The 12992-nt window shown below is 37.0% G+C and overlaps 1 protein-coding gene across 4 annotated transcripts in view; it reads right to left on the bottom strand.

Annotated features, from left to right (window-relative positions):
* Window positions 1-4958: 4958 nt before the first annotated feature.
* The window catches only part of ATAD2B (ATPase family AAA domain containing 2B), a 148521-nt gene continuing 140487 nt past the window's right edge, over window positions 4959-12992 (bottom strand). For all 4 annotated transcript variants that reach the window (XM_057741165.1, XM_057741166.1, XM_057741167.1 and 1 more), the window contains 3 exons: window positions 11129-11256; window positions 10696-10824; window positions 4959-8306 (listed from right to left, as the gene is read on the bottom strand). In XM_057741165.1, coding sequence (XP_057597148.1) covers window positions 8265-8306; window positions 10696-10824; window positions 11129-11256 — 299 coding nt within the window. In that variant the 3' untranslated portion in view covers window positions 4959-8264. The remainder of the gene's footprint in view (window positions 8307-10695; window positions 10825-11128; window positions 11257-12992) is intronic.

The raw sequence follows: 12992 nt of genomic DNA, 5'->3' as shown, positions 1-12992 counted from the left end.
AAAACAAAGCTGAGAAAATTACAAATAACTCAGTAAAATGTCTCAGAACAGAAGGACATGAGTTTCCAGAGTAAAGAGGCCCACAGATTTTTAGCCCTCACACACCCACCCAGACATGTCTGTGAAATTCCAGATCATTAGGGAAAGAGTGAAGATTCTAAAAGCTTTGGGAAAGGAAAACAACATCAGGAAAATGGGTCAAGGATCAGAATAGCACTGGACTCCTCAACAGCAACACAGGATATAAATGACAGTAAGAAGAGAAAGGCAAAGGATGGTAGTGAAGAAGGTCCCCAAAAAATGGCTATGCAAGACCTTGGTACATGCCAATGCAAATCTGGAAAAGATTAGGATGCTCCAGGAGACATTTTCTCAAGAAGATGAAACACCAGCATATCTTATATGTTTGAAGATACCAAAAAGAGTTGGACTGCTGGGGATGAATTTAGGGACCAGTTGTGGTTAATACTTGGAAAACCAGGCAAATAACAACTAAGAATTATTAACCAAAAATGTACAGGAAAGGAAAATAATATACTAAAGAGCTCAGCTGTCAACAGTTTTTACATAGTCACAATAATGTAAATACTGAATAACGATCTACTGAAAATTATAACCAGCCCGGAGGATAAGAAAACAAGAAGTGTGGGTATGTGTTGGAGGCAGATGTGACTATTCCTTTCCATGGTGGGAAATCAAAAGATAATGGCAAAAATTGGAAAATAAAAAAGGAGCCATGTGAGAATATCATTTAGAAATACAGAGATGCATACCAGAATAGTTTCGGGTGTTGAAAACAATGGGCTCTGGGGAGACTCTTTTTTTGCAGGGAGGAGGAGAAATCAGGGGACTGCTGGTTTGTGTAACAAGCCTTCTACAACTACTTTATTCTTTAAACTACATACCTGCATTTCCAATTTAAAATAAATTTTAAAGATGTAAAATAATTCCATTTATATACATTTTTTAAAAACTGAAACCATACATACAGAGATAATATTTGTATAGTCCGAGTAGCGATGACTATAAATTATTGAACATTTACTATGTGCCTCGTACTGTTCCAAGCGCTCTACATGTGTTACGCTTGGAACAGTATGAGCTGTTGACTCAAATACATAATCCTCACAATAACCATCGAGGGTTCAGAGCCATCATTATCCTCCATGTTACACACAGACTGATGTGCAGACAGGTGAAATAACTTGCAGAATGTCACACAGCCAAGAAGGGACATCACTAGGATTCAGACTCCGTCAGTCCGGCTTCAGCACCCATACTACTACCTTCTCAAATAACAAATTAAAAACACAGACAAGAAAAATGTTCATCAAAGGCATCAAAGTGGCTCCCTCTGGGGAAGAAAGAAAAAGAATGGGACTGGGAGGAGTAGAAAGGGAACGTCAACCTTATCCAGAATTTTTTTTTTTCCTTTAAAAAGAGAACAAAATCAATTATGACAAATTTGTTAGCATTTAACTCTGGATAGTGAGAATATGCACATTATATTATTCTCTGCAGTGTTCTGCAGTCTAAAAAATGTTTATTAGTAGGGGAGAAAAACTTGAATAAGGGCAAATGAATTTCCCTTTCACCTTAATGATAGATCAGTTAAGAATCCAAGCTCTGAGGCAACGCCAGACAGAACCCCAGCTAACACTCAGTTAGCTGTGTAACCTCGGACAAGTTGCTTAACCAACTCCTTATTTCAGTTTCCCCTTCTGTTAAGTGGAACCAATGACAATTATTACCTCATACAATCACTATGATAATTAAATGGCTAATCCTTAGAGTAGCATCCAACATGCAGATGTCTGCTATTACTAATACCATCCTTACTGTCACCCCAGGCATTAGCCACTACTAGATAACATCTTGTTCACTCTTTGCCCACTGAACTGTAAGCTCCAAGAGAAGCAGGACCTTGCTGTCCTGTCCTCAGCTGTAACTCTAATGCCAAGAACTGTGCTTGGCGAGTGGCAGTTGCTCAAATACATTTGTTAAATAAATGTTGACCTGTGGTGACACGGAACTGCTTGTACTTTCCCCTGCAGCTGTCATGCTACTTCACTTCTCAACCTGTGCTTCTGTTGTTCCTTCTGCCCGGAAGGCCTTTCCTATCCTGATGCCTCAGCTCGGGTATCAGGTGTCTCAGGAAGGCTTCTCTGAGTTTGGGCTACATGCGCCTCCTCTGTACACCTACAGTGCCTTATGCAGAACTCAACAGTAACACAACCCATGTTATATTGAAATGACGTTTGTGTGTCTGTCTATCCACACAAGAAGTCAAGCACAGCGATTAAGAGCATCACTCTGCAGCCTGACTGACTGCATTTGAATCCTGGCTGTGTGACCTTGGGCAAATTACTTTCTATCTCAGTTTCCTGGCCTGTAAAATGATGATGATAATAACACTTATCTTGGTAAGGTTCTCATAGGATTAAATAGTTTCTATCTGTATTTGTAAAACACTCAGCACAGTCGCTGGCACCTAGTCAATGTGATATAACAATCTCATTGAAGGCAGACACAATGTCTTGCCCATGTTTATATTCCCTCAAATTGATGACTGCTACACTAGTCCAAATAAAAGGATTAGTGCCCAAACTAAGACAGCTGCAATAAATATGGAGAAGGGGTGATGGATATTCGACAAGTTTAGAGGGAGAAAAAAATCAACAGGACACGCTGCATGATTAGAATGAGATGCACCATAAAGAAGATAAAATTTAGGATGACAGGATTTGGATCCTTGAAGGACATGATTTTATTCACAAGATGGAAGATATAAGAAAAGGAAAAAGGAAGAGTTCTTGGCAAATTTTTTAACAACAAAATGCTTCGTGCAACATTAAAGAAAGAAGAACACTTTAAAAAAATAGTTTGAACCCTGATCAACCATGACAGAAATCTGGCACATTACATCTAAAAGAACTCAAGCTCTGGGACTTCCCTGGTGGCACAGTGGTTAAGAATTCACCTGCCAATGCAAGGGACACAGGTTCGATCCCTGGTCTGGGAAGATTCCTACATGCCACAGAGCAACTAAGCCCATGCGCCACAACTACTGAGCTTGCATGCTGCAACTACTGAAGCCTGCACACCTAGAGCCTGTGCTCCTCAACAAGAGAAGCCACCACACCGAGAAGCTCCCACACTGCAACGAAGAGTAGCTCCCGCTCGCTGCAACCAGAAAAAGCCCGAACACAACAAAAAAAAAAGAAAAGAAAAGGAAAAAAAGAACTTAAGTTCCATGCAGACAGGGACTTTTTCTGTTTGTCTGCTGCTTTATTTCCAGCTCCTGCAACAGTGCCTGGCATATAGTCAGCACTTACTATATATTTGCTGAATCTATGAAAGGATGATTTAGATAAGTTTCAGCTTTCTATGTCAATTAAACCAAAAAGAATTAAGCATTTTCTATGTGTCCAGCACTGTTCTAAATTCCTACAAGGAATATAAAACATGATACTTCTTTTGTATCCCCTTTCCCACACAAATAAATTACTAAGTTTTACATAATATTAGCAATTTACTATGCTGCAGTATAAAATACAGCTAAGTTCTGAGGAGGAATGATACCATAAGGGAGATTTATTGGTGTAGGATCTATGCCCACTCCTGAAATACGAGCAAGATTTCAACAGATAAAGATACTCCAGGGTATGAATAAAGTGATATGATATAATATGAAGGGTTACAAGAAACTAAGCAAAAGTTTTGGTAAAGTGGGACTGGACTCTAGAAAAGTCAGAGGCAAAGGGAAAAAAAATGCCAGCTCTCTCAGAAGCCTTTCCTCATCGTCTCTATTCCTAAACAGAGTTCACTGGTTCCTTTCTTAGAACTCTGAACAGCAGTGTATTCCTTCTGTTACAACCCTTAACCCACTGAATCATTACTGCTAGTATTTCCACCAACCACCCCCGCAGACTATAAGCTCCTTAAGGACAGAAAATACATCAGCTGTGTATCATGTATGTCTAGCATAGTGCCTAGGACATAACAGACATATGATTGTGTGGGTTAAGAGAGGGAATCTGTATTTTAAAAAACAGCCAAGAGGTAACTTTTCAGGTGTTTGGGCATAGGGATAAAATGAAGTAGATACTGAAAGATTACTCTCTCACTTTACTATAGTTTTGAGTCCAATGGAAACTAAAACTGGATACATAAACCCAACTTCCTCCCTGGAGGCCTCAAAACTTGATTGAGACTCAAATGCAATTATGAACTCCTTATCTAAACATTCAGATAAAACTTTAAAAAGTCTGCTTCCCAGGTTTACCATTACCAGTCTTTTGCTACAGACAATCAAAAGTAAAAATTATTCAATCTGCAAAACAATCTTACTCAAATTCAAACAGTTCCTTTTCACTGTGATTCAAAAAGAAAAAAAGAAAGAAAATTAAAGATTTATACAGAGGAAGATTAGTATACTAATCTTGGGATGTGAAAAGGTGTCTTATGGCAGACAGCAGAAACATGGGCAATCTAAAGCCAAGAACATTCTATTCACTTAAAGCATCAAGCCCCTCCAAATTCTGGTATGAAACCTCTCTTCACATTTAAATTCTATGTATAGTTAAAAATACACGGATAACTACCTGACAAAGAGAAAACACTATAAAATAAGTGAACCATACTACCTGATTGTCTATTGTAGCACAGTCTTCCAATTAGAAAAACAAATTTCAGAAGTAATCCATTTGCTTCTATACAACAACTTTTAGACAATCTTCAACTGAAGTTAAAACCACACTTTCTCAACAGGAAAACTTTTAGCTTAAATATACCCAGGGCTACTAAAAATCTAAAAAGATTCATACAACAAGATTTTTGGCATGCTTAATAAACATCAATATACCCTAGCTGCAAAACAGATGAGTTCAGCTGGAAAAGCAGCACTGCATTTGCAGCCAACAGTAACCATAATTAAGCTAAAGAAAGACATGTTTTTCTTCTCATCTTTATTCAAGTATTTCACAGCAGTTATATTACAAATTACAGTAAATGTTCAAAATTCCAGAATTCAAAAATTAAATAATTTACTTCAAACTAATGTAAAATGAAGTCAAATGCAAAACATCAACTTAACACAATTCTAAATTAAACTACAAACCCAAAATAGACCATAGTTGATGAAGTCTACTGAATCTGCAAAGTAGACATACATGACTGAAACCAAAGAGGACTCCCAAAGTCTAAATAACTGAATGTACAAAATACAAAAGATGTAGGTACAAGTCCAAATTCAAGCTTACAATGTGATTACAAATAATAATTATAATAACAATGGCATTCAGCTACGGGACCTGACACTGAAGATACCTACTGAATAGCACCATAGCTGAACCAACTTAATCAAAAAATGGGAAGATATCACCACCCCACTCCCTAAAAATAAAATCCAGTAAACCTACAAATACATTGGCATATGAGAAAAATCAAGTCATGAAAGGACGTAAAACAAAACAAAACAAAAAATTAATCACAGGTGAGATTCAAGCTCAAAAACACAATTAACTCCACAGCCATCAGTTTCAACCCTAGTGTGGTTCCATCATCTTCAAAAGTCTCCTATGGTCCCCACAGCTGAGCATTAACTACTGTTGGGCTGTGCCGTGATACGTATCTTAGTGATCTGAGAGCAAGGGTTTACACAGGAGCTTATCATTTATAATGCTCACAATAGGAAATAAGAACAGAGGTCAATTTGTACATATTTTTGCCAATGCTATACAGCAAAAATTAAGAACTTACAGAAAGGTAAACAAAATTGAGTCCACTTGGATAATTTCACAAGCTGCTTTAAACTATAGAACCACCAGATATCTGTAAAATAAGAAAAACTGGTATAGTGTGTTTCTTTTGCGGGGGGAAAGGGGCCAGAGGAGTTGGTACAATTTCAGCTCGTTTTTCTCCCCTTGGCATTAGATTGGCTTTTTCTTTAAGACCTAAACTGTTCAAAGTGGCAGTTCCTATCATACTGAGGTTGCCTCCTATTTATCCACCTATATCAAGGTTAAAATGAAAAAACTTGATCTTTTGGAAGCATTTTAATGCTGAACATAAATAAATTTCCCTTGTCAAACTCACTGATGGCTAAAATCTTAATTAACTTGTACAAATTCAGTAACCTACTAAGAACATGTGCATTTTTTTTTTCATTCACAAGTGCTGCTGTTACTTGAACAGAATGCTTCTGAATTAGAGTAACTGGAATAAATATTTAAAGAAAAATAGTGCAGCAAGAACCTGAGACGCGCAAAAAACCCTTTTACCAGAAACTTGCTACAAAAAATCTGCTACATCTTATTTCATCAAATCTTTAAATTCTGTAACAATTTCCATCAAAATACAAAATGCTAATGTATTAGACAGTAAAATAGCTTGAACTGGTATGATGGTAATAAATACTAAAGAAAGCATGAAAATCCTCCCAATAATCAAATTAGAGGTTTCAAATAACCTCCCCTTTAAAATTGGTTCATCGTTAATCGCACTTGCCCACCTTAAAAATACAGTGTGTCTACATGGGTAGCATCTTGAATTATATGACTAAGTGAATATTATGAAAACTTCGTAGGTATAAAGAAAACAAGTGGCATTATTTAAAAATTAAACTAGAATCAGAAGGCGTAAAATGTAACTGTAAATGCAAAGAAGCACTTAAGATTACTGCAGTAGCCTTGGCCAAAGTGTGCTTTCTGCGCTGGCATCCAGCACCCTACAAAGCCAGAGACGAGGAGACAAGTACCTTAGCTTCAGCATGTAAACGGTGGCAAAGTGAATACAGAACTCTGTAGACACTGTTGGTAACTAAAATACAAAAAGCTGAGGTAGCTCAGTATCTCTGCAGTAGTCCAAGACCGTTTGCTCTAATTAAAACCCAAACTACATGTGTTGCATATATTGGAAAGACACACCTGCAGCTAACGGCTATAATGAGTGAAGATATTGAGCAACCTTGTCAAAATTTTCTACTTTTGTGTTTAAAAATCATCTGATTAAAAAAAGTCACTGCACCCCCTTTGCCTCTTTGCAACTGCCTAGACTGTGTCTCTGAATCTGTAGAAAGTTTTTGTAAAACTAGTAACCCATAATTCCTTTTAGATAAGTACAAGTCATAGAAATCGCTCAACAAGATCCAAAATGGTTCCAATCAAAATGAATAGTTGTGAAGGTAAGCTTATGATAAGGGATTTAAACATTAATACTGTTTTTCAAGGACCATACCAGAGCTCACTTGCAACTATGCATATAGAAAATGAACTATGGAGCTTCTGACAAATTCCTCTCTTTTCTGTCCATTTGGCAAGTCCTGGCTTTAAACCAAAACAATTTATTATACATGAAAATCATTCTTCTCTGGGAACTCAAACTATTAAGTCGCCACTGACAGAAGAAAATAGAATGCCACTCTATTTTCTGACCATCTTTGTCATCAATACCAAAAAGGGTATGTGTTTTTTGATGGACTGTATCTTATTTTTTGTTGTTTTATTACATGTGGCCTAACAACTGTCATGACTGAGTTTTGAAAACAAGATAGGCATTTTATACCAAAACACTGGTTGCCTCTTAATGACACAGAGTAGCAAAACTTATTTTCAGGGTTGTGACCAAAGAAAACATTCAAATTCACTTGCTACAAACAAGCCCATCCTTGTGTTTAGCCTTATCTTTCTCAAATGAATAAAAAGGCACATTAAAGGCAGTTCTAAAGAGCCTAATCTAATTTCATCCAGTTTCTTCAGTTTCCCACCAGAATATACCATAGCCAACTTTAAAACAGGCTTCAGTCCATTACCCAGAGGAAAAAATAAAAACAAATATGATAAAAGGGGTGGGGAGGACAGGTTGCCCACTGTTTAGACAATTCAACACAGTTAGAACTGCCCCATCCAGTTTCCTCGTGTTTGCTGGTCTGCTCCCTAACAGAGAAGTCTCCAAAAGAGAGTGCACAAAAAGAGGAGCAGAAGTGAGAGCAGTTTCTGTAGCACCAAAATCTCCAATCTGTGGGGTTGTATTTTTTATTTGTGGAAAATACAACATGTTTCTGAAGTTCTGTTTGGTTCTTGTAGGCTGGTTGGTTTCAGGTACCTGAGACAATAGCACCAAATTCAACAGAGAGAAAGAATGAGTGAGAGAGCACTTTTATACCAAGGCTCCGCACATAATTGGTGCAATTTGAAATTGAATGGCTCAGAAGACTGCTCTGTCAGGAGCAGATTGGAGAGGATAAACCACTCTTCTTGAAAGGTTCATAGGAATGTCTCAAACATATGAACTGTTCTTTCCATCTCCTACAAGGGGAAAAAAAGTACACGTTATCTATTAAAGGAAAGACAAAAGCACTAGGGAAAAATGCACTCCAAATTAACTTTCTAGAGAAAGAATTTTAGATACAAAGTTAAGCTTTAAATATATTCCTGATTGCAGTGCCATAGCGACTGTGTAAGACTATCTGCCCTAGATACTTCCAAATGCCTCCTATTTTATATTTAGGCTAACGAAGACGATGCTGGCAACAATGAGTACTTATTATACCAGATACTGTACTAAGAAATTCACATATATAAATAATCTGCCAGCTAATAAACAGCGGAATCAGGATTTGAATACAGGTAGCCTCACTCCAGAGCCTGCACCCTTCCTTACTCACTGTATTCAACTAACTCCCAAAGCAAAATGAATGTATTCAGTATAATAAAACTTGTACCCAAAGCAGAATGTACCCTGTTCCCAATGCTACTCACTTCAATCGGAGCTGAAATTTGAAAGAAAAAAAAAAAAGCTAGAAAGAGTAGCATGTCATCACCACCAGGAATGCTACTCACTGTGATTCTGCTATAGATTCCTTCCCTCCTAAATGAGGTCTCTAGATTACAGGGTTCCAAGACCCATACTGAAAGATGTTTCAACTGCTGAAGAGTATTCAACCCTTCACGCTAATCAAATGTCAAACACATGAACAATTTTAAAAAAGTAAAGAACTCTGCCCCATACATTACATTCAGATGGGCAAATGTCAAATACATCTAAGACATTTGGTTTTCCTTTCCCTCTTTAAATACCCCCAAAGAAATTACATCCTACATTTCTACAGAACTAATAGGCCATACTAAAAGATTATCATCTGATCAAAAAGTTCTTATAAATGACCAATCAAAATTACTCCTGCTAAATGTTTCATCATATGTTACAGAATAGGAGAAAAGTTCAGTTATAGAACACAAAATACAACACTATCCCAATTTTTAAATATATATTCACACTTTTATGCACATGTTATGTACATCTAGACATTTTTAAAGGATGGAAGATATTCTGAAAGATTAACACTGATTCGTTTTCTCTAGATCGTGGGATATGGGTGATGTTTTTATTTTTTCATTTCTGCTTTCCTGTTATTTCTATACATTGTATAAGGTCAGTACAGATTTGTAAAAAACGTGACTCATAAAAATGTGATTACAAAATAACTTTTAAATGCTCTTGCTTTGATTCAAGTCCAATACAGGCATATCCCAGAGATACTGCATTCTAGACAAAAGCAAATAAAGCAAATCATACAAATTTTTTAGTTTCCCAGTGCATATAAAAGTTACACTTACACTACACTGTGTAATGGCGTTGTGTCTAAAAAACAACGTACACACCTTAATTTTAAAAATACTTTAAAAAATGCTAACCATCATCTGAGCCTTCAGCGAGTCATAATCTCTTTGCAATAACATCAAAGATCACTAATCACAGATCACCAGAACAAATATAATAACGAAAAAGTTTGAAATATTGCATGAATTACCAAAATGTAACACAGAAACACGAAGTGAGCAAATGCTGCTAGAAAATGGCAGTGTTGCCACAAACCTTCAATTTGCAAAAAACACAATCTCTGCACAGCGTAATAAAGCAAAGCATGCCTGTATCCCTTATCATACATGCAAAAAAATCACATCCTCTACACAGAAACCTTTAACATGCTAGATATGCTTCTTGAGAGCAGAGACTTGTCTTATTTATTTTTTACATTCACATTTGCTCAGATGACCTCAAAAGGAAGTGTGACTTAATGATGTAAGTTATATGAAGAGATAAAAGCTCATATTTATAAGAAACTTTCTTATGGCCCAGAGTTGTCTAGAAAGCAAATGGTTCACCCCTAAAGTGTCTAAGCACAAGGACAACCACTTCTTCATGTGGCTATTTCACAGGACTAGATCTGATTAATGAGATGACTTTTAAGTTCTCTTCCAATCATTAATAGGGTGGCCAGTAAGTCTCATGGCCCAACCCAACTCCTTTTAACCAGCAGTAGCTGCCTAGAGAGCAGTGGTAACACGGACTGTGAGGCCATGCTCACATTCAACAGGCCCAAGTGATATGCTTAATCCGTCAAGTAAGTGATAAGCAAGGGAGGGGAGAACTGTGACATGCTATTCTGCATATCTGCTAAGCATGAAGTTCTGTGTTTTGATAAACAGAGTCCCAGATTACTTCTTTCCTCAGACAAAATGGTACAGAGAAGATATTTTTATAACTGTTAATGATTCTTCTAATCTTAAATCTTCAAACCACTCTTCAGTTACTTGGTGAAAGATTTTGACTAAAATAACTTTTTTTTTCTCTTTTTTTGGGGACAAGTAACAGCACACATTTGTTTCTTCTACATATGGACTAAGCACTTACCTCTACAAGTTGTGATTTGTCGTAATCTTTACGGTGACGGTAGATGCACTGACTAAGAAGAGAATATAATCTCTCAAGTTGATCAACTGCCAGATTGTTGCTTTTATCTACCAACAAATCAAGCAATTTCTAAGAAAAAAGAGAAAAGAATAAAATGAAGTTTGATTTCATTGTTCAAACTGAAACAGTTCTACTTAAATGCTTGGCAATAGACACCACATGCTATGGTATAATAGTGACACCTGAGTTTGGAAGATTCCAGGGCTTAGTTTATTACCAAGAACATTCTCATATTTCTAAATCCCTCAAAACACACACAACTCTTTCTCGTTAGAAGCCCTAAAGTATTCCTATTCCTAGGTTAAAGCAAGAGATTATCAAAACTAGCTTTATTCCCATTCATTTAAAACTGCCTGGGAAGAGCTAAGCTTACCTTCAATCTCTCATGATCAACTATAAGAGGTGGCACAGGCTCAGCTGGCTCTTCTGGGACCAGTTCCAGGCTTGTTGTTTTTGCCTGCTCTAAAACTAACTTACGATATTTCTTTACTTTAGAAGAACCTACAATTGAAAAAAAAAAAAAAAAAGCACTGCAGCAAATAAAAGTTAAGAAAAATCAGGCTTAAACAATTATACATTCTTTTACCCATCACAAATCCTTTTTGGAATAAGGGTGTGTTTCTTTAAATAATAAATGATTTTTCTGAGGGGGGGAAGACTAAGCAACCCAAATTAAAGAGAACTAAACCAGAACTATGAAAGCGAGGTCAGACCAGAATATCATCTAACAAACACATCCACTAAAAGGAAGATAAAAGCAATCTTCAGCTCTAAGCATAACTTATAAATTGTCTTCACTCTCTGTATGATAATCATTTTAAAATCTGGAGCTTTCAGAACTAGAAGAAAGGAAGCAACCTAGAAAAGCAGATACCAACACAAAGTAAGGACAACCTGCCTCATATCTGCCTCCCAGTGCAGAACATTTTCCTCAACATTGCCTGAAATTTCTTACTTTTCTCTGTTATACTGCCTGTGTTACACAACATTTTCTCTTAAAAATATAAACCCATTAAAAATGCAAAAGGTCTAGTGCCTCTTCCTACTACCTTAGAGTGAATGAGTATAATCTAATTACTTTCCTCCCAACATCTTGCTGAGACCAGCCATACTGAAAACGCAGAAATTCTGAGGTGGCTAAGTATAATTGACGGCACCAGGCACACTGAGGGGTAGGGACGGCAGACAGACCATCGAGCCCTGTGCTCCCTAAGGAGGAGTACTGTGAAAGGGGGCCAAGGCGGGAGGAACACAAGGACAAACTTGGACAGTTTCAGAACTTTATACAGGACCTGGCCAACGTTCAGGGACACTAAGGAGAACCTTCCTCCTCCCTCCTGCATTAGTCCTCTTATTCCCAAGTCTTTAAACAATTCCTTCTCATCAATGCCTGCTATATAGATAAGTAATAAAAAGAACCAAAATGTTGCCTTCAAAAACATATACCCTGATATATCAGAGAAATGTTATATTTCAGACAGACTTTATAGTAAAAACTTTTATTTACAGTTTTATTTGTTAAGACCATACAGACCCTCATTACCACACCCATGGACTTCCAGAGGCCCAAGAACCTGAATTAGGAACCACTAAACTAGGTTACAGTGTCCTGACAGTTACAAATGAAAACTTCAGGTAAAGCTTTTACACAACAAATATCTTTAAAGCTTTTAGACCATCAGTTGAACATAATATTCATTTAAACCTTTTCTGCAAGCTTAATAAAATCTCATAGTGACGCAGCATTAAAAAGAACTTCCTCTCCCCACCCATTCTGCCTCATAATAGGAATCTCTCCCTTTTTCCCACTCTGCACCATTCATTACTTAACTCTAGCTTCAACACATTTTTTTAAGTTCTGTCTATATGATAGCCCAGGATAAGTAATGCTGTTAAAATTGCTTTCTATTATTAAATATTGGAGAAAAAAAATTCTCAACAGGCAGCATTTAAGAACAGTACCTCTTTCTTTACATCCATTAAAAGAATTCTAAGATTTTGAATAATACCATCCTGCTCTCTAATTCTACTGGAGGGCTGAAAAAACGGGCATGGAAAACCTTTTCTCCCATAGCCCAAATCCCAGGCTGCCACTATATACTCCACACAATTTAGAGAGCATGATACAACTGCAAGATAACCTAGTATACGAAGAGTACCTGTTCAGGAAGGAAATTCTGTACACTGAACAGAGCAGATCTCTGACTCACCCCATCCCACTATGGGCTAAAGAATAA

The sequence above is a fragment of the Hippopotamus amphibius genome, chromosome 7 (genome assembly GCF_030028045.1).
Source record: "Hippopotamus amphibius kiboko isolate mHipAmp2 chromosome 7, mHipAmp2.hap2, whole genome shotgun sequence".
In the NCBI taxonomy this organism is placed as follows: Eukaryota; Metazoa; Chordata; class Mammalia; order Artiodactyla; family Hippopotamidae; genus Hippopotamus; species Hippopotamus amphibius.
Note: the sequence above shows the minus strand (reverse complement) of the source record. Positions and strands in the feature narration are given on the sequence as shown.